The 20,042-nt window shown below is 40.3% G+C and overlaps 1 protein-coding gene across 10 annotated transcripts in view; it reads left to right on the forward strand.

Moving 5' to 3' along the window:
• Nucleotides 1–20,042, forward strand: part of immp2l (inner mitochondrial membrane peptidase subunit 2) — a 737,403-nt gene that overhangs the window by 24,439 nt on the left and 692,922 nt on the right. For all 10 annotated transcript variants that reach the window (XR_010976862.1, XM_068050588.1, XM_068050589.1 and 7 more), the window contains exon 3: nucleotides 16,021–16,124. Coding sequence is in view for 9 of the 10 variants with exons in the window: in XM_068050588.1 (XP_067906689.1) it covers nucleotides 16,021–16,124 (104 nt within the window). In the remaining variant the exon portion in view is untranslated. The remainder of the gene's footprint in view (nucleotides 1–16,020; nucleotides 16,125–20,042) is intronic.

The raw sequence follows: 20,042 nt of genomic DNA on the forward strand, positions 1-20,042 counted from the left end.
CTCTCTCCTCTGAGTTCACTGCCCTCTATCCTCCCTAAATCTCTCCCTCCATGTAAACTCCCTAATGCATTTTCACAGCCTCTCCTTGGCCTTGCCATCTCACGTGGTCTTGCTAGTCACATCATATCAATCACAGATAAGGTCATCTCTGATCTCTTCCTTGTATCATTCTTCACTCACATCTCGCTTCCAAATCCTACCTCCTCCTGTATTTGCCTCTGGAAAAAAATATCCACCAATTCACTTAGAATGCCTGTTCAAAATCTCAACTGTCTAGCCTTGGGCCCTCTGTTTGCCACAACATCTCTGCAGCTACTGATTTGCTCAACTGCATTCTAACATCCACCTTTGAAGCCAATAAAACCATTACTCTCTCTCATGCTGACGGTTTCCCCAGTATGGCCTCATCTCCACTCCCTTAAGTCCAAGGGATGCAGATATGAAGGGATATGGCGGGCAACTGGTTTAGCCATTCACTGTCAGATCTGGCTGGATCACATAAAGCTGTCTGGTCTGCTCCCGTCTGTGAAAACTGCTCACTATTTCAGGATCATCCTGGAACGCAAAGATAACCCTGGCTTTTTTTCTATACTGGAAGCTGTCTTCTTTAACTGCTCACCCCTGCCTCCTCCACCCTCACCTCCAACAATAGGTGCGAGGAGCTCATGGACTTTGTCACCAAGGTCAGGACCATTTGATCAGCTGCTCCTGCCGCATCCCTTCCTTCCACGAACGCAGCAGGCCAATCTTCCTCTAAAGTTCCCCCTGAACTCGCATCTTTCCCTCGTTTCTCTCCTATCAACCCTCATGCCCTCTCTGAGCTCATCTTGTCCATGTGACCCACTTCCTGCTCCCTTGACTCTATTCTCACCAAAATGCTGAACTTTCAATTCCCTTCCTCCCCATGTTAGCTGATATTGTTAATGGTCCTTTCTCTTCAGGTGTTGTCCCTCTCTCCTTTAAATCTGCCATCATCACCACTCTCCTCAAAAAAACCTTGACTTCACTGTCCTTGCAAACTACCACTCCACACCCATCCTTTCCTCTCCTCTCCAAAGACCTTGAATGTGTTGTCGCCTCCCAGATCTGTGCCCATCTTTCCCGGAACTTCATGTTTGAATCCTTGCAATCAGGTTTCCGCCCCTGCCACAATACTGAAACAGTTCTTATCAAAGACACAAATGAGACCCTATGTGATTGTGATGGAGGTAAACTATTCCTCCCTGATCTGTCTCCAGCCTTCGACATGGTTGACCACACCATCCTCCTTCAACTCCACTGTCATCCAATTGGATGGGACTGTTCTGGTCTGGCTCCATTCTTATCTATCGATTAGTAGCCTGAGTATCACTTGCAATGGCTTCTCCCTGCTCCTGCACAATTACCCAAGGATCTATCCTTGGCCCCCTTCTATTTCTCATCTAGATGCTGCCCCTTGGCAGCATCATCTGAAAGTACCATTTTAGTTTTCACATGTACACTGATGACATCCAGCCCTATCTTACCACTACGTTTCTCGACTCCTTCACTGGTGCTAAGTTGTCAGACCACTTATCCAGTATTGGATAAGCAGAAATTTTCTCCATTTAAGTATTGGGAAGGTTGAAACCATTGTTTTTGGACCTTGCTCCCAACTCCATTCCCTAGCTACCATCTCCATCCCTCTCCCTGGCAAACTGTCTGAGACTAAACCAGTCTATTTGCAGCCTTGGTGGCATATTTGACCCAAGATGAGCTTCCAACCACTTACTTGTGTCACCACTAAGACCACCATTTTCCACCTCTGTAGCACAGCCCGACTTTGCCCCTGCCTCAGCTCATTTGCTGCTGAAACCCTTATTCAAGCCTTGTTACCTCTAGACTTGACTATTCCAATGCACTCCTGGCTGGTCTCCCACATTCTAACCTCTGAAAACTTGAGGTCATCCAAAGCTCTGCTGCCCATGACCTAACTTGCACCAGGTCCTGTTCATCTATCACCCATGTGTTGGCTGACCTACGCTGGTTTCCAGTCAAGCAAAGTCTTGGGTTTAAATTCTCATCCTTGTTTCCAAATCCCTCCATGGCCTTGCTATCTCTGTAATCTCCTCCAGCCCCACAACCATCTGAGATATCTACACTCATCTAACTCTGGCCTCTTGAACATCCCTGATTTTTTGCTCCATCATTGGTGGCCGTGCCTTCGGTTGCCTCGGCCCTAAGCTCTGGAATTCCCTCCCTGCACCTCTTTGCCCCTCTACCTCTCTTTCCTCCTCGAAGACATTCCTTAAAACCTAACTCTTTTGGTCTACTGACCTAGCATCTCCTTATGTGTTTCAGTATAATTTTGTTTTATAATGCTCCTGTGACATTTTATTACATTAAAGGTGCTATATAAATATATGTTGTTGATTGGTCAAACATTTCCCTTTCATAAATCCATGTTGGCTGTGCCTTATCATATTATGATTTTCGAAATGTCTTGTTATCATGTCCCTAAATAATACATTTTGACATTTTCTCTACTAATGATGCCAGGCTAACCGGCCTGTAGTTCCCTGTTTTCTCTCTCCTTCCTCTCTTGAATGTTATGTTTGATACCTTCCAATCCACAGGGACTGTTCTAGATTCTAAAAAAATTCTACCACTATCTCTGTAGCCACCTCCTTTAAAACCCGAGGATGTAGGCCATCAGCTCCAGGCAATTTGTCTGCTTTTAGTCTCATTTATCTCTCCAGTATATTTCATTACTAATACTAATTTCTTTAAGTTCCTTATTCTTGCCAGATCCTTGGCTCCCCACTATTTCCGGAATGTTTTTTGCATCTTCGACCTTGAAGACAGACGCATGTATTCTTTTTATGTCTCTGCTTCTTCCTTATATGGGATATGATAAATATAGATAGAAAAGAGATGCTAAGTGGTTTGGCATGACTCAAGTTAACAAGTCAGTTGGTCCAGATGAGATGCAAACTGGGTTGTTGAAGGAGGTTTGGGTGGAGATAAAAGCAGCTCTGGCCACCATCTTTCAGTTCTCCTTGGATATGGGAATGTAAGAGAGGATTGGGGGGGGATTGCAAATGTTACACACCTGTTCAAAAAAAGGGAGAGGTATAAACCTGATAATTACAAGCCAATCAATCTAATCTCAGTGGTGGGAAAACTACGAGAGATCATTGTCAATGACAAAATGAACTCTCACTTGGAGAAGCATGGGTCAGTCAGCATGGATTTGTTAAAGACAGATTGAGTGCTTTGATGAAGTAACAGAGGGAGGGTTGATGAGGGTAGTGCAGTAGATGTTGAGTTTCTATGGACTTTCATATTGTTGATATGATATAGTACCACATAAAAATGCAGAATGATACATCACAGTAGGAGGCGATTCGGCCTATCATGCCTGTGCCAGTTCTTAGGCAGAGATATACAGTTAATCCTGCTCCCCTACTCTTTTGCCATAGCCCTGCAATTTTTACTCTTCCAATATTTATACAATTCTCTTGAATATTACTATTGAATCTGCTTCCAACACACTTTCAAACAGTGCATTCCAGATCACAACAACTTGCTGTGTTAAAAAAAAAGTTTCCCCCATGTCTCCTCTGGTCCTTTTGCCAATCACTTTAAATCTATATCCTCTGGTTACCAATGCTTCTGGTACAGCAAACGGTTTCTCCTTATTTACTCAATCAAAACCATTCAGGATTTTGAATACCTCTATCATATCTTTTCTGAACCTTCTCTACTGTCCGCATAACTGAGGTCCCTCATCCTTGGTATCACCCTGGTAAACCTCCTCTGTACCCTCATCGAGACCATGACATCCTTCCTAAAGTGTAGTGCCTAGAATTGAACACAGTACTCCAGCTGAGGCCTAACCAGTGTTTTACTTGCTTTTGTATTTTATTTCTCTATTAATAAAGTCAAGGATCCTATATGCTTCTTTACTAGCCTTCTCAATTTGGCCTGCCACCTTCAAAGATTTGTGTACATACACCCCAGTTGGCTGTGCTCCTGCACCCCCTTTAAAATTGTACCATTTAGTTCATAGTGCCTATCCTTATTCTTCCTACTAAAGTGTATCATTTCCCACTTTTCTACATTAAATTTAATCTGTCATATTTCTGTCCATTTTACCAGTCTGTCCATGTTCTTCTGAAGTCTGTTACTATCCTGCTCATTGTTTACTACATTTCCGAGTTTCGTATCTTCTACAAACTTTGAAACTATGCCCTCTCTACCCAAGTCCAGGTCATTAATATATATCAAAAAGAGCAGTGATCCTAATAGTGATTCCTGAGGAACACCACTCTATACCTCCCTTATCCATAACTCACTTATTCAGAAAATGGAAGCATGTGGTATTAAAGGGATGGTGGTAACTGGAGTACGTAATTGGGTAAGGGATAAAGCAAGAAAGTAATGGTGAATGGGTGCAAGAGCAGAGGGACCTGGGGATACATATTCACAAATCCTTGAAGATGGTAAAGCAAGTTTATAAGGCAGTTAAGAAAGCATATGGGATAGTTGGCTTTGTAAATAGGGGCATTCAGTGCAAAAACAAGGAAGTCATGCTAAACATTTACAAATCACTGGTTTGGCCTCAGCTGGAATATTGTACACAATCATGGGCACCACCACACTTTAGGAAGGATGTTGAGATCCTGGGGAGAATACAGAGGAGGATTATTTGGGTGATACCAGGGATGAAGTTATGTGGAGTGATTGGAGAAGCTGGATTGTTCTCCTTAGAGCAGAGAAGGTTAAAGGGAGACTTAATAGAGGTATTCAGAATTATGAGGAGTTTTGATAAAGCAAGTATGGAGAAACTATTTCCTCAAGCAAGTGTGTCAGTAGCCAGTGGTCACTGATTTCAAATAATTGGACAAAGAACCAGAGGGGAAATGAGGAGAAATGATTTCACTCAGAAGGTTGTTATGGTTTGGAACGCAATATCTGAAAAAGTAGTGAAATCAGATTTCATAGTAGCTTTCAAAAGGCAATTAAACACGGACTAATTTGTAAGATTTTGAGGGGAAAAAGCTGGGGTGTGGGACTAAACGAGACAGCTCTTTCAAAGAGCCAATATGGGCGCGGCAGGCCAATTGGCCGCTTTCTGTGCTGTGAATCTAAGAAGAAATTTCTGATCATCTTACTAAGCTCGCACGCTTCCTTGGTCTCATTCATTGATGGTCAAAGAATATTCTGACAGACTGTCTGTTTCAGGCTATGAATTAGATGTCAACTTGGAGCACATATTTGTGAAGAAAAGTTTGAATGTGAAATCAGTTTTCAGTGGTTTCAATTACCTCAGATTGCTCAACTGCTTGGTGAACCCATTTATACCCCCAATTTGAAGACTAAACTGGTTTAATAAGATCAAAAAGATATTGTTCAAAACAAAATTTAACTGTCAATCACAAGGTTTAAAGGCAACAAACTGGTCTCCTAGAAACCTGCCTCTCGCCATATACGTACTTCTTTTCAGGAAAATGCCAACGATAAACCGTCCTACATTACAACAGTGACTACGCTTCAAAAAGTACTTCATTGGCTGTAATATGCTTTGGGACATCTGGTGATCGTGAAAAGTGACAAATGCATTCTTCCCTCCTCCTGGGTTTCCTTTCTCGTTCCTTCTAAACTATCAATACCTCATCCTTGGCACCCTGTTATGTCTCCTGGTTGTTTTCTGGGGATTCCCATAAGTTAGAAATAATCACACTTTAAACTTGGAAAGCCTTGAGCTCTTTATTTAATCATTCAGCCACTGAACTCTCAGGTTTAACACCTCCCTAGGTTGGTTTCCTGTTACACTTCACATGACTCTCTAGTGCAGCTGTGAATGTGCCCCATCCCCTGCCCGGAATACTTGCACATAATAATTAGTTCCTCGTAATTTACAGATAGTATAACAATATATAACATCCCTCTTTCTGTAAAAACATAATGTCCCTATATCAATATAACCGTCCCCAGTCATTAACCTTTTAAACTAAAGAAGATTATCAACTGACTTTTGGAAATAATCTGAACCCCTATTTAGAGTCTTTTATAGCGTGTATTCTTTTCTAAAAATATTATTCATGATATTGCTTAGGTGGTAAGATGTGTGGCATTCGTTGCTCTCAGTGGTGAGTTGACTTGCTGCACAGGTGATGTCATGTCACTTGCTGGTGATGCTGTGAATGTTGTCTCGCTGGATAGTGATAATTGTTGATGGTCTTTTCTGTTTTTCCAGCTCAGGTGTAGATCGAATATGGATTCTGTTCCTTCTCATTTGGTTACCGGTTTCAGTTTCGATGTATGACCTTACAGCTCTGTAAGTGATTTCATGTCAGCCTTGAGAGGTGTGGATCCAAGTGACAGTAAGGCCAGGTTTGGGTCTTCCTTCGTCCTTTGGCATTTCGCAAGGGTTCATTTGACATTCTGGATGTGACTTTCTATAAACCCACGTCCCCGTGAGTAGTGTGGCGATGGTATTGAACCCATACTGGTTGGCAAATTCCTTAAATTCTTTGAATGTCATTGTCACATACTAATCTTTCAGGAATCCCTTGCTTAGCGAACAGAATTCTTATTGCTGAGATGGATTGTTGTGGCTCTCAAGTCTTTCACCTTCTGGATAAAAGGGAACTTTGAATAGTAGTCTGCGACTATGAGATACAATTCTTGATTATGTGTGAATAAATTGGCTCCGACGGTATGCCATGGTACTTCAGTAGCTATCATTTCTCTTTGCTGTATGTTTCTGTACTTTTGGCATACATTGCATGTAGACACCATATTTTTGATGGCTTTGTATATGCCTATCCAATACACAGCTGAACTGGCTCAGCTTACACTTCTCCATTTCCACGTGGCCTTTGGAGAAGTTCTTCCTGCTTTGTTTTGGGTATGAATATTTTGGTTCCAGCAGATAGCAGAACACCATCTTCTAGTGAGATGTCATCTCTGATAGACCAGTACTGCCGTATTGCTGGCTGTGTTTGCTGTACTTTATCAGGCCAACCCTGGATCACTTGCTGAGACAGCATCTGTAACTCCTCATCTGACCCCCTCCTCTTCGCTAGTGCCTTTTAGGAAACTACTGAATGTCAATGTGCACTTTTGTTTAAACTTCTCAAATGTCTCTACGACATCATCAGCTTCCCAATTCATAATGGGCTATTCTTTTCTTTTGGGCCTCCTTATCTCGAGAGACAATGGATACGCGCCTGGAGGTGGTCAGTGGTTTGTGAAGCAGCGCCTGGAGTGGCTATAAAGGCCAATTCTGGAGTGACAGGCTCTTCCACAGGTGCTGCAGAGAAATTTGTTTGTTGGGGCTGTTGCACAGTTGGCTCTCCCCTTGCGCCTCTGTCTTTTTTCCTGCCAACTACTAAGTCTCTTCGACTCGCCACAATTTAGCCCTGTCTTTATGGCTGCCCGCCAGCTCTGCCGAATGCTGGCAACTGACTCCCACGACTTGTGATCAATGTCACACGATTTCATGTCGCGTTTGCAGACGTCTTTATAACGGAGACATGGACGGCCGGTGGGTCTGATACCAGTGGCGAGCTCGCTGTACAATGTGTCTTTGGGGATCCTGCCATCTTCCATGCGGCTCACATGGCCAAGCCATCTCAAGCGCCGCTGACTCAGTAGTGTGTATAAGCTGGGGATGTTGGCCGCTTCAAGGACTTCTGTGTTGGAGATATAGTCCTGCCACCTGATGCCAAGTATTCTCCGAAGGCAGCGAAGATGGAATGAATTGAGACGTCGCTCTTGGCTGGCATACGTTGTCCAGGCCTCGCTGCCGTAGAGCAAGGTACTGAGGACACAGGCCTGATACACTCGGACTTTTGTGTTCCGTGTCAGTGCGCCATTTTCCCACACTCTCTTGGCCAGTCTGAACATAGCAGTGGAAGCCTTACCCATGCGCTTGTTGATTTCTGCATCTAGAGACAGGTTACTGGTGATAGTTGAGCCTAGGTAGGTGAACTCTTGAACCACTTCCAGAGCGTGGTCGCCAATATTGATGGATGGAGCATTTCTGACATCCTGCCCCATGATGTTCGTTTTCTTGAGGCTGATGGTTAGGCCAAATTCATTGCAGGCAGACGCAAACCTGTCGATGAGACTCTGCAGGCATTCTTCAGTGTGAGATGTTAAAGCAGCATCGTCAGCAAAGAGGAGTTCTCTGATGAGGACTTTCCGTACTTTGGACTTCGCTCTTAGACGGGCAAGGTTGAACAACCTGCCCCCTGATCTTGTGTAGAGGAAAATTCCTTCTTCAGAGGATTTGAACGCATGTGAAAGCAGCAGGGAGAAGAAAATCCCAAAAAGTGTGGGTGCGAGAACACAGCCCTGTTTCACACCACTCAGGATAGGAAAGGGCTCTGATGAGGAGCCACCATGTTGAATTGTGCCTTTCATATTGTCATGGAATGAGGTGATGATACTTAGTAGCTTTGGTGGACATCCGATCTTTTCTAGTAGTCTGAAGAGACCACGTCTGCTGACGAGGTCAAAGGCTTTGGTGAGATCAATGAAAGCAATGTAGAGGGGCATCTGTTGTTCACGGCATTTCTCCTGTATCTGACGAAGGGAGAACAGCATGTCAATAGTCGATCTCTCTGCACGAAAGCCACACTGTGTAGCTGTGCATTCATTCCAGTCCTGGCTGACATTTCGTTTTTACGTTTTTGCACGATTCATTCAGTTTTTCTTTCTTTCTCTGGCCCTAATTTGGGTAAATTTCTTTTCCAATCTAATTCAGCATTAATTTCATTTAAAATGTTTTGGGTTCACTCACAGACACTTGCCACCATATTATGTCTCCTGGTTGTTTTCTGGTTCCCAACAGTTAGAAATAATCACACTTTTAACTTGGTAAGGCGTGAGCTCTTTGTTTAATCATTCAGCAACCATGCTCTCAGGTTTAGGACCGCCCTCGGCTGATTTCCTGTTACATGTCCCATGACTCTAGTGCAGCCATGAATTGCCTTCCACACCCCCACCCCCCCTACAGAACACTTACACATGACAATTAGTTCTTAGCACTTTACAGATATTATAACAATATATAACAACCTTAAGATATTGCACAATCTGTTACTCTAATTTTTCAGACTTCAGAATTCAAACTTGGCATCACCTAATTACTAGTTCCTTTTTCTTTTTTTCTTTTTATTTTCAATATTGGTCATGTCCTGCATATAGGTTTTGGTTGTTTGCTGTGGCATCACAATATTTAAGAAAAGCTCAATTGAAAGCCTACTATGACGAGAAAGAAAAAAGAAAAGAGTCCCTCTTTAAGTAGATTAAATCTCAACCACATTGGCAATTCCTTGACAGTGAAAACAAATTGTAATCTCTATAAAGCAGGCAGATATTGTTAAAAATATCTTAATTAAAGTGAAGATTTAAGGTCCTGGAGATTTACAAAGTGTCTTCTGACATCGCAGAGCATGCCCAAAGCGATCACGAACATCATCAGTGCGTCCGAGCAATTGTCTCCTTGCCAGTATCAATGTGTGAATGCACGTGCTGATATCAGACATAATGGCTGTGATTGTCGCCTCCATTCCTCCCAACAGTATCCCGCTTTTGACTACCTGCCGCTACATCCCACCTTGCAGCTTGCCCCCCTCAGCCGCTTGCTCCCCGCTTCTCCCCCCTCCTCGCCGCTTCCCCACCTTGCCTACTCGTTTGCTGCCTTGCTGTTCCCCGCCTCCCCCTTGGCTGCTCGTTCCCTGCCTCGCCGCTCCCCCCACCTTGGCCACTCGCTCTCCGCCTTGCCACTTCCCCCTCCCGGTCGCTTGCTCACCACTTCAGCAGCCGAGGAGGGGAGTGGCAAGGCGGGGCGCGTGCAGACGGTCACCGGAGGAAGTGGCAAAGAGAAATGGCAATGGTGGGAGGAATCGGTATTGTTGAGTTGGAATGGAGGTGGCGATTGCAGCAATTGAGGGGTTTTGGGTTTAATTTTTTTGTGTCAAATTGAGCAGCGCCATTTTTATTACTGGCAGCTGTCTGAGGTGTCACAGACAGTGACATTTCAGTCGATGAGGCTGTATTTGTGCATGTGCCAGTACTGCATCACCCACTGGTTGCCCGTCAGCAAATGCAGCTGGAGATTTAATGGTCCACTGATTAACACAGAAAGTCTTCATCTTGTATTTGAAATCAAGTACAGCTCAAGGTGCAGTGCAAATCATCCTCTGCCCTTTTCCAACAATATGTTGATCCTAAATGTAGCATATAAGGCATTTGTGACCAGATACCACTCATGACTTCTGTGAAAGAAACTGTTAATTAATGCAGATGTATGGGCAATTTTATTTTGTGTACTGGGCCAACTTTTTTGAGCCTATCCAAACCCTTTACAGAGAGACAGGTCATGTAACTGTCTCTTTTTTCATTGCCTATCACTGCACTGTGAACGCCTGTCCGTGTTTAGATACAGCTCTCTCCACATCCACAGAGTTTGTTGGAATTGTCAGACAACTCGCATGTGTTACTTCCCCTGACAATGTGTAGCAGAAACTTTTGGTAGGTAGTCCTGTCATCATTTATTTGCACTTGGCAAGCAACCACCATTTTGCACATTCCGTTGAATGGGCAGTTTTGGATGATCAAAGTTTTTCAATTCTATGTTGGCCCTTGCAAAAGCATCCACAAGTTCCATTGTAACCAAATGATGATCTTCTGAGCAGTCTGTTGATTTCTCAAAAAGAAATGAAATAGTTGCTTGTTTTTTTGCATTTTCATTTTCCAGCAGTGTGGTGTCGGATGCTCTCTTTCTGCTGCAGTGGCTTTCTGACTCTTTAAGTGCGGCTGAAAAGTTGCCCGCCGCATGTGATCCAACGGAACATTGCAGCTTATACAAAACCGTGTTCCACCATCGGTATGCAGAATTTGGCTTCCAAATTCTTTCACTCGATGTAATGGTTGTGACCCATTTTTGATTTGCTCATTCTGGCATTCTTACTTGTCTGCTAACACTGCAGACTGCTTCTCTCAAAACTGCACCGGAAGCCCTCCCTCATCTGCCAATCAGTGAGGTGAGCCTTGTGTCAATGAATAGAACGTGCGAAGTTTGCAAAAAGGCCAATTTCAGGGAGGACCCAAGATTTCACAGTCCATGATGCATTTTTCATGGCCGTGAATTTGGTAGGGCCCTAGGCCTCGTCTTGAAGTAGGTTTTCATAACTTTCAAGTCCTCAACTGCACTTTATGCTGCAGTTACTTTTTCCAAGTGGCTACCCAACATAAAAGCTGCCGACGTCACCTTTGTGTACCGTTCATCACATTTTATGTGGAGATGTTACTGCATTTGAATTTGAGGCTTTACTCCTCGTAGTTTTGAAAATCCAGTGAATCTTTGTATAATTTTTATATTGCCTTGTTGAGAGAGATTTTCTGTGATTTTTCACTTAACTAACTGAAAAGCTTTGAAAGATGTACTGGACTATTTTCATCCAGTTGTCGAGGCTGTATTGTTTGTGCAAAAGAACGATAGTTCAGCAGTTTCTGCTGATTTGTGCTATAACTGACCAAGAATACTTAATATTATCGCTGACGGTAAGGTATTCTATTATCTAGCATCAAATGACAGGTCAGATATCACCAACATGCTTTCCGCCTGAGGTACAAACACTGGTAGCTTGTGAGAAAAATAGTCTGAATGCAGTTACAGTAATTAATCCTTTGTGTGCTGCATAATCTTGACAGCTTTGAAAATAATGCATGTTGGCACGTGCACAAAGCTGCAAGAATGCCAAGTTTTCCCGTGAAAGATATTTTATGTGAGGATTTACGGTGATGAGATAATATTTTGTCCATTTATAGCAACATGAATTGGAATAAAAGATTTTTACGATGTATGTTCCAAATAATATGCATTCCTAAGATATAGAATTGTCAAAGGTCATAAGTAAAAATGCTGGTATACAATTTAGAGATTTGTCAGTAGGTCTTGTAGTCATTTAGATTATACCAAGAACTGGACAGTTCTCGCCCCAAATCACCAAGCCAGGCAGTTGTATGTTTTAAGCATCCACAGTTCATTTTATAAACTAAAGATGCTTAAACTCTTTAGTTCACGCAGAATTCTATTCATGCCAAATAAATGCAATGGAGATTAGTTGGATATGCACTTTATTCCTCAAGTAAGGAAGACTGATCTCAGACACAATCAGTGAGTGACAAAATGAATGGATTAACAAATTCTTTGTCAACAGAAGAAGCAATTGTTCTACACCTTCCCCTTTTTTGTATTTTGTTTGAAAAACTGTTAAAACTTTAAACCCATAAATTACATTAATGTATATATTTGTGGAAACATACTATTTCATTTTTAATTGTTACAGGCCAGCTGAAGTAATTTTAAAGGTAGCTTTCTAGATTATGACTTCATAAAGCGTTCAATTGTAGTGAAATAACTCGAACATTATTCAGTAGTTTGTGCTATTAGCTGGCATGAATAAGTCATAACTTTATATCCCTAACCATTACTTTGATTAGAAGATGCAATTATAGGATTGTGTTTGTATCTCCTGATCATCTGCTTTCTAGTATATATTTCTGTGCATTTTGAGAAACAGATGTTTGCCAAAGTGATTTACCAGAAAACAATATGCAATGCCAGCAAACGACTGATCTATTTTACATTTTAAAAGAATGAGATGTTAACAAGAGGAATACCTCAAACAGTAGGAATTCCTTCATGTGTGTAGCTAGCACACGATCACATGGGCAGAGGAATTCTTGATATTTCCTCAACCAGCCCTGATGTGATCCTGCAGTTTGATTTGTAATTAAATCCACCTAGATATGTCTTTAATTTCTTATACACATTGCTATCCAATTTCGCACTCAGGTGGCTATTAAAACTACCACCTAACAAGATACAAGGTTCATTTTTCCTACCTTGCTGATTCTGGACTGAATTGTGACTGTCATTCATTAATCTTTTACCTTCCCTGCAGCTTTAACATCCTGCTTTCAAGGAGTTAGTGGAAAAAGCTTTGCAGTTAGCAGAACATTTCGTTGTGGTTGCACCTACAGGCCCAGCACTCTTACTTATTATCAGCGATTCATGCTGATCTCCCATTTTCCGCGCTGTTGCGAACCAATCATAAAGACTTCATTTCAGACATATATTGGACCACTTTTTAAATTGAATTTATCATTTTTTTTGTTTGCATATTGAAACCCAACATTTCAAAATTGTATCATTGTTTTGTTAGATTAGAATTGTTTTCCTTAAAGAAGTTTCGCAAATCTTAGCTAGATACTGTTTTCTTATCTATAGCAATGTATCTAATAGCTCTACCTACTCATAGCCTTTTATTTCTACTCTTCTATGAAAGCTGAAGCAAAGTAATCATTTAATATTTCACTGTTTCTTCATTCTACAAGAGATGTTTTCATCTTCCATTAGCTATATTTTTAATTATTCTTTTACTTTTTATGCACTTATTGCATCGTTTACCATTGCCCTTTGTCTTTCTTCATGACCTTCAATTATTTTTTCTTGCTTCCGCTCTCTTTTGTGATGTTTAACCCTGAATTTGTCACATGTCTCTTTTTAAGGAACAGTTTAATTTCACTTTCTCTACTCACGCAAGGATCTTTAGCTATTGCTGCACTGCTTTTACTTGTGGGGATGTCTAATTTTTTCTCTAAATTGGCCATTTCTAATTATTTTGTCTGCTGTTTTATCTAATAATTATTTTTTCCAATTGGTCTGGACTACTTTGCTTTTTATCTCATTGAAATTGACCTTTCCAATCAAATACTTTACCTTTCACTGTTTTACTTTACAGTTTTTTTTTTAAACCTAATTATGGTCATTGTTTCCTAAATGTTTCACTGCCCTTGCATTTTGGTACTTGTCCCACTTAATTTCCTAGACCTTAATTCAAGCATTACCTCTTTCCATGTTGGATGAAAACATACTGATTGAGAAAGCAATCCTGCACACATTGTAGAAACCCATTCACGTCTTTGCCATTTACATTATTTTTTTTGCAATTTATTTTTAGGCAACTAATAAATTAGTTTATTCTAGCCCTGTTTTGTTTTATTTTTCTCTAATTAATCTATATATCTCTTTTCCACTCTGCATACCTTGTGATATGCCATCCAGAGGTCCAGCAGTTTCAAATCGTGCTGATAAATAGGAGCAGGCGTAGGCTATAATGCTCCTCAATCATGCTCTGCCATTCAGTTAGTGGCTCAGTAAATGCGATCAGTCTAGATGCTGAGGAACATACTTAGATTGGCACCTTACTGCAATAATCAGGTAGTAATTATGAGTAATGATCATCATGAGAAATTATGTCACCATGCTGCATGTAGATGAAAAATAGGAGGGGGGGGGGCAAGTATAGATCCTTGGGGAACTCCAGTGTTTCTGTCTTGTTGCCTGTTCTTAGAACATAAGAAAAAGGAGCAGGAGTAGACCATATGGCCTTTTAACCCTGCTGTATCATTCAGTATGATGGTCATGGCTGATCCTCAGCCTCAACTCCACTTTCCTGCCCACTCCCCATATCTCTTGATTTCCCGAGAGACCAAAAATCTGTCTATATCAGCCTTAAATATATTCAACGATGGAGCATCCACAATCCTCTGGGGTAGAGGATTTCAAAGATTCACAACCCTTTGAATGAAGAAATTTCTCCTCATCTCAGTACTTAATACTTCGCTTTCTGCTGTCAATATCATTGAAGTTCATTAACTCTTATGGTTTGCTTGTATTTTCAATGTTGTATAGTTTAATATTGATCCTTACTTATTTTATCTTTTCCTTTCAACTTATTGCACTAGGTTTGTGTATACTGCAGTTTTGCAGTAGTCCAAGTGTGCCATAGGTTCATTACAGTAGAGCCTCAAAAAGCACATCTAATTGCAATAGTTTAACATCATAATTTGTCACATTGTGAATCCTTTTTTTTAAAGCTGCTATAAGTTCTACCAAGTATGGTCGAATTTGGGACAGTTTTATGTTAAGGACTTGCAAAGCAAAGAAAGACCTTTAAATTATATAAGCACCTTTCACATTCTCAGGTCATTCCAAAGTGCTTCACAGCAAATGAAGTGCTTTTAAAGTGTAGTTACTGTTGTTATGTAGGTAAATACAGCAGCCAATTTATGCTTCGCAAGGTCCAACAAATAATAATGAGATAAATGCCAGGTCCCTATTTCTGGCAGTGTTGAATGAACAGTAAATGTTGACAGTCTAGTGCACTCTCAGTAGTGCACTGAAGTATCAGACTAAATTATCTGCTCAAGATTCTGTTGTGGAGCTCGAGCCCCTGATTTGCCTTGGTGGCAAGAGTGTTACAATATAAGTCAAGGCTATCTGATAGAATCATGATTGACCCATTTCTGAATGTTTCTAATTATCATAGAGAAGTAGTTCTAAAACAGAGAGCTCAGAGAATGGACAGGAGCTCAGGACAGTTTTAAAAGATATTCCCCAGTGCTGTTATGGAATATTTTTGGAATTATCATCTATATTAAAGCAATCATGGAATTACGTAAATGATGGCAATTGGCTACTTCCTGTGATTCTTCAAAGCAGGTTATTCTGGTTTAAACCAATAACATTTTGGTTTTTCTTGTATGGTAACAAGGAATTGAATTTAATGTACTGTGTACAAAAATCATCCTGAAACTGTTTTATTCTTAGTCCAAATTATTACAAATTTAGTTATATGATACAAAACCATAGATTTCAAAAGTGTTCCAATTATGTTGAAAAATTTTGCATGATTATGCTCCCATTCACATAATATTATTCAACACTTTTGTGTTCCTTTTTAAGCAAGTTTGAGACATAAGAAATAATTCATTAAGTATTTATTCCTGTGTTAGCAGCTCAGTAAATCTTTGCACCTTCAAGTATGACATTTTCTTTCTTCAGGGGGTACCTTAAGGATTACAATTAATACATTTCCTACTTTGTGATTATTTTACATTTATTATTTATTGTGTAATGTCTCCAGAAGTTATACTTCCAGTTTTTAACACTTCTATCGTATGATTTCTCAGCCATCATTAAACCCTCCAGGAAGAACCACATGTGATATAGTGCTTTTAAATCGATGGAGTGTAAGGAACTATGAAGTGCAACGTGGAGACATCGTATCCCTGGTGTAAGTAACACATCTAGTTGGTTTCAGTGAAATGTATATTTTTCTTAACCATTTGCCAACTTTGAAAATGTGCATTAATTGCATTACTGGCATGCAGTGTTTGTTTAAAAAGCGCTCCTTAGAGTATAATCTTATGACGGGCATTGAAGTTTTTAATTAATGAATTCTTTAAAAGAATCATTTTGTTAAGTCTTTTTGATTTTTTGTGATTGGTTAATTTTTGTTTACTGGACTGATCAGTTTCTTGTGATTCATTATAAAATGTCCCCCAGTTATGAAAATGATAGATTGCAGAAAGTAGCACGTAAATCTATGTTTAGCTTCGCATTAGCAGTTTTTGTGCACTCAGTATATTTTCTTGGCCCTGTGGCATTTTGTGAATGGAGCAATCATGAAACAGAAATAAAGTGCACAGAATTAATTTTCTTCTTAAAATCACCCTTCTTACTTTATCCTCTTGTGGTGGCTCACTTCTGAGAGTGGATCAAAACATGATGCAATACTTGCAGAACACATTGTAGCTGGATGAAGTAGATACTGTCCGTTTTTCCTGTCCAAATAATGTAAATATAAGATTAAAAAATAATCATAAGTCTTTAATTGTGGACTTGAGTGGCAGATAATCCTCAGCCATATAACGAGAATGTGAATACTCTTTTTTTTGAAATTGCAACAGCGTCGTAAAACCAAGTATTGTCACATTGTGTTATAATAGTTTTTGTTGAATAAATTGGGTTGACAAAGGGCCAAGTTTTGTTCTTTGCTATACCTTTGGCCCTGGGCTGATAAATATGGACTTTTCTTTTGGCTTTAAACTTCAATGGAATGCATGAATAAGTGTGCTCGTGGAATGACACTGAAACTAAAATTGAATTATGTGATGTAATTAAATTGATCCATTGTCTCTCGAGATAAGGAGGCCAAAGAAGATGTAATTAAATTGATCTGCTTAGGAATGTGTTATTTTGGTAGAGGGCAAGAGAAGACTTTTTAAAAAAAACTTCCTTATCAATTTTCTCTTTCTGTTTACTCCCTTCCCCTTATTTCCTGAAAACATATACTCCATGTGTGGTAACGTTTCTATCAAGCATATTGGGTTGTTTTCCTATGTTAAGGGCACTGGCGACATGCAAATTGTTGTAATTTAAAACTGACCTATATTTGTGGAAATTGTGCAGAATTTGCACTTTGTACCTCTGTTCTTTATATTAATGAGCTTGGAGTGTTTGCTCCTTTAAGCAGCAAAGGTGATGCCAAGTCAGCATCTTAGAATATGGATGTTGAGTTCCTGATGGCACAACTACTTAAGTGATCCTGAATCAGTCAATGAATAAATTAGATGAACTACCGTGTACTAGTGTTCAAGGGAAGGCTGACATGTAGAGATATTGCTCATGGTGCTAAGGAGTGAAATTGATTAATATGTTTTGGTTGATAACAAAATTAAACATGCCAGTATGTTAATTCAAATAAAACTTCTCCCTTCTATTTAATTAGGTAGTACTTGACTGACTGAGTTTAATTTTCTCCTCACAAAGAATTGACCTGATCTGTTGTTTTCTATGCTGCACTCCTAATTGAGATACAGAGTCAAAGCCTTGGAACCATTTATTTGCTGAACTGCCAACATGCTCATGACTAGAATTTAGCAAGTACTAAGAAGCCAATTTGTCATCAGAAAAATAGAATTTAAAGTACATAGGAACATAGGGTCAGGAGTAGGCCATTCAGCCCAAAGAGCCTGCCCCAGCATTCAATATGATCATGGCTGATCTTCCACTTCAATGCCTTTTTCCCACACTATCCTCATATCCCCTTATGTCATTTGTATTTAGAAATTTGTCAATCTCTGCTTTAAACATACTCAATGACTGAGCTTCCATAGCTCTCTGGAGTAGAGAATTCCAAAGATGCACAACCCTCTGAGTAAAGAAATTTCTCCTCATCTCTGTCCTGAGTGGCTTCCCCCTTATTTTGAAATTGTGTCCCTTGGTTCTAGACTCCCAAACCAGGGGATACATCTTGGCTGCATCTACCCTGTTTATCCCTTTAAATATTTTGTTTCAATGAGATCACTCCTCATTCTTAGAAACTCTAGAGAATACAGGCCCAGTTTCCCCAATCTCTCTTCCCGCCATCCCAGGAACAAGTCTGGTCAACCTTCGTTGCACTTGCTCTATGGCAATCATATCCTTCCTAAGGTAGGGAGACCAAAACTGCACACAGTACTCCCAAGTGCCATCTAACCAAGGTTCCATACAATTGAAGCAAGACTTCACTACTCCTGTAATAAAATCCTCTTGCGATAAAGGCTAACATACCATTAGCCTTCCTAATTGCTTGCTGCACCTGCATATAAGCTTTCAGTGACATATTGACAAGGACACCCAGGTCCCTTTGTACATCTACCCTTTCTAATCTCTTACCATATAAGAAATACTCTGCACATCTGTTCCTCCTACCAAAGTGGATAACCTCACATTTTTCCACATTATATTCCATCTGCCACATTCTTGCCCAGTCACTAAGTCTGTCCAAATCCTCTTGAAGCCGATTTGCATCTTCCTCACAACACACATTTCCACCTAGTTTTGTGTCATCTGCGAACTTGGAAATACCAGATTTGGTCCCCACATCCAAATCATTGATGTATATTGTGAACAGCTAGGGCCCAAGCACTGATCCTGGCAGTACCCCACTAGTCGCAGCCTGCCAATGCGAGAATGGTCCATTTATTCCTACTCTCTGCTTTCTGTCTGTTAACCAATCCTTAATCCATGCCAGTATATTACCTCCTATCCCATGTCCTTTAATTTTGCTAACCAACCTCCTGTGGGGGTTTTATCAAAAGCCTTCTGAAAATCCAAGTAAACCACGTGCACCAACTCCCCTTTCTCAATTCTGTTAGTAACATCCTCAAAAAACTCCAACAGGTTAGTCAAACATGATTTCCCATTCATAAATCCATGTTGACTATGCCCAATCAGATCATTATTATCCAAGTGTCCATTTATCACATCCTTTAGAATAGATTCTAGCATTTTCCCTACTACTGATATAAGGCTAACAGGTCTGTAATTCCCTGTTTACTCTCTCCCTCCCTTCTTAAATAGTGGGGTGACATTTGAGACCTTCCAATCTGCAGGAACTGCTCCAGACTCTATAGAATTTTGGAAGATGATCACCAATGCATCCACTATCTCCATAGCTACCTCTTTCAACACACTGGGATGCAGAATATCAGGTCCTGAGGACTTATCAACTTCAGCCCCATTAATTTCTCCAATACAACCTTCTTACTAATACTAATTTCCTTCAATTCCTCATTCCCCCTAATCCCTTGGATCTCTAATTCTGGGAGGTTTCTTGTATCTTCCTCAATGAAGACAGACACAAAGTAATCAGTTAGCTTCTCTTCCATTTCTCTGTTCTCCATTTTAAATTCTCCTGACTCTGCTTCTAATGGATCCACAAATGTCTTAGCCAAACATTTCCTTTTTACATACCTGTAGAAGCTTTTACAGTCCATTTTATATTTTCTGCTAGTCCTTTATCAATTTCTTCGTCCTCATTTGCTGTATTCTAAAATCCCCCCAATCCTCAGGTTTTGTACTATTTCGGGCAACTTGATAGGCTTTTTCTTTCAATCTTATACAATCCTTAACATCCTTTGTTATCCACAGTTGACTGCCTTCACTTTTGGTGTTTTTGTGCCTTGAAGGAATGTATAGTTGCTGTAAACTATGTAATATTTCTTTAAAGACTATCCATTGCCTATGTACTGTCATGCCTTTTAATGTATTTTTCCAATCCCCCTCTGCCAATTTGCCCCTCATACCTTCATAATTTCCTTTGTTCAAATTTAACACCCTGGCTTTAGATTGAGCTACCTCACTTTCAAACATCATGTAAAATTCT

Source organism: Heterodontus francisci, chromosome 18 (assembly GCF_036365525.1).
Source record: "Heterodontus francisci isolate sHetFra1 chromosome 18, sHetFra1.hap1, whole genome shotgun sequence".
NCBI lineage: Eukaryota > Metazoa > Chordata > Chondrichthyes > Heterodontiformes > Heterodontidae > Heterodontus > Heterodontus francisci.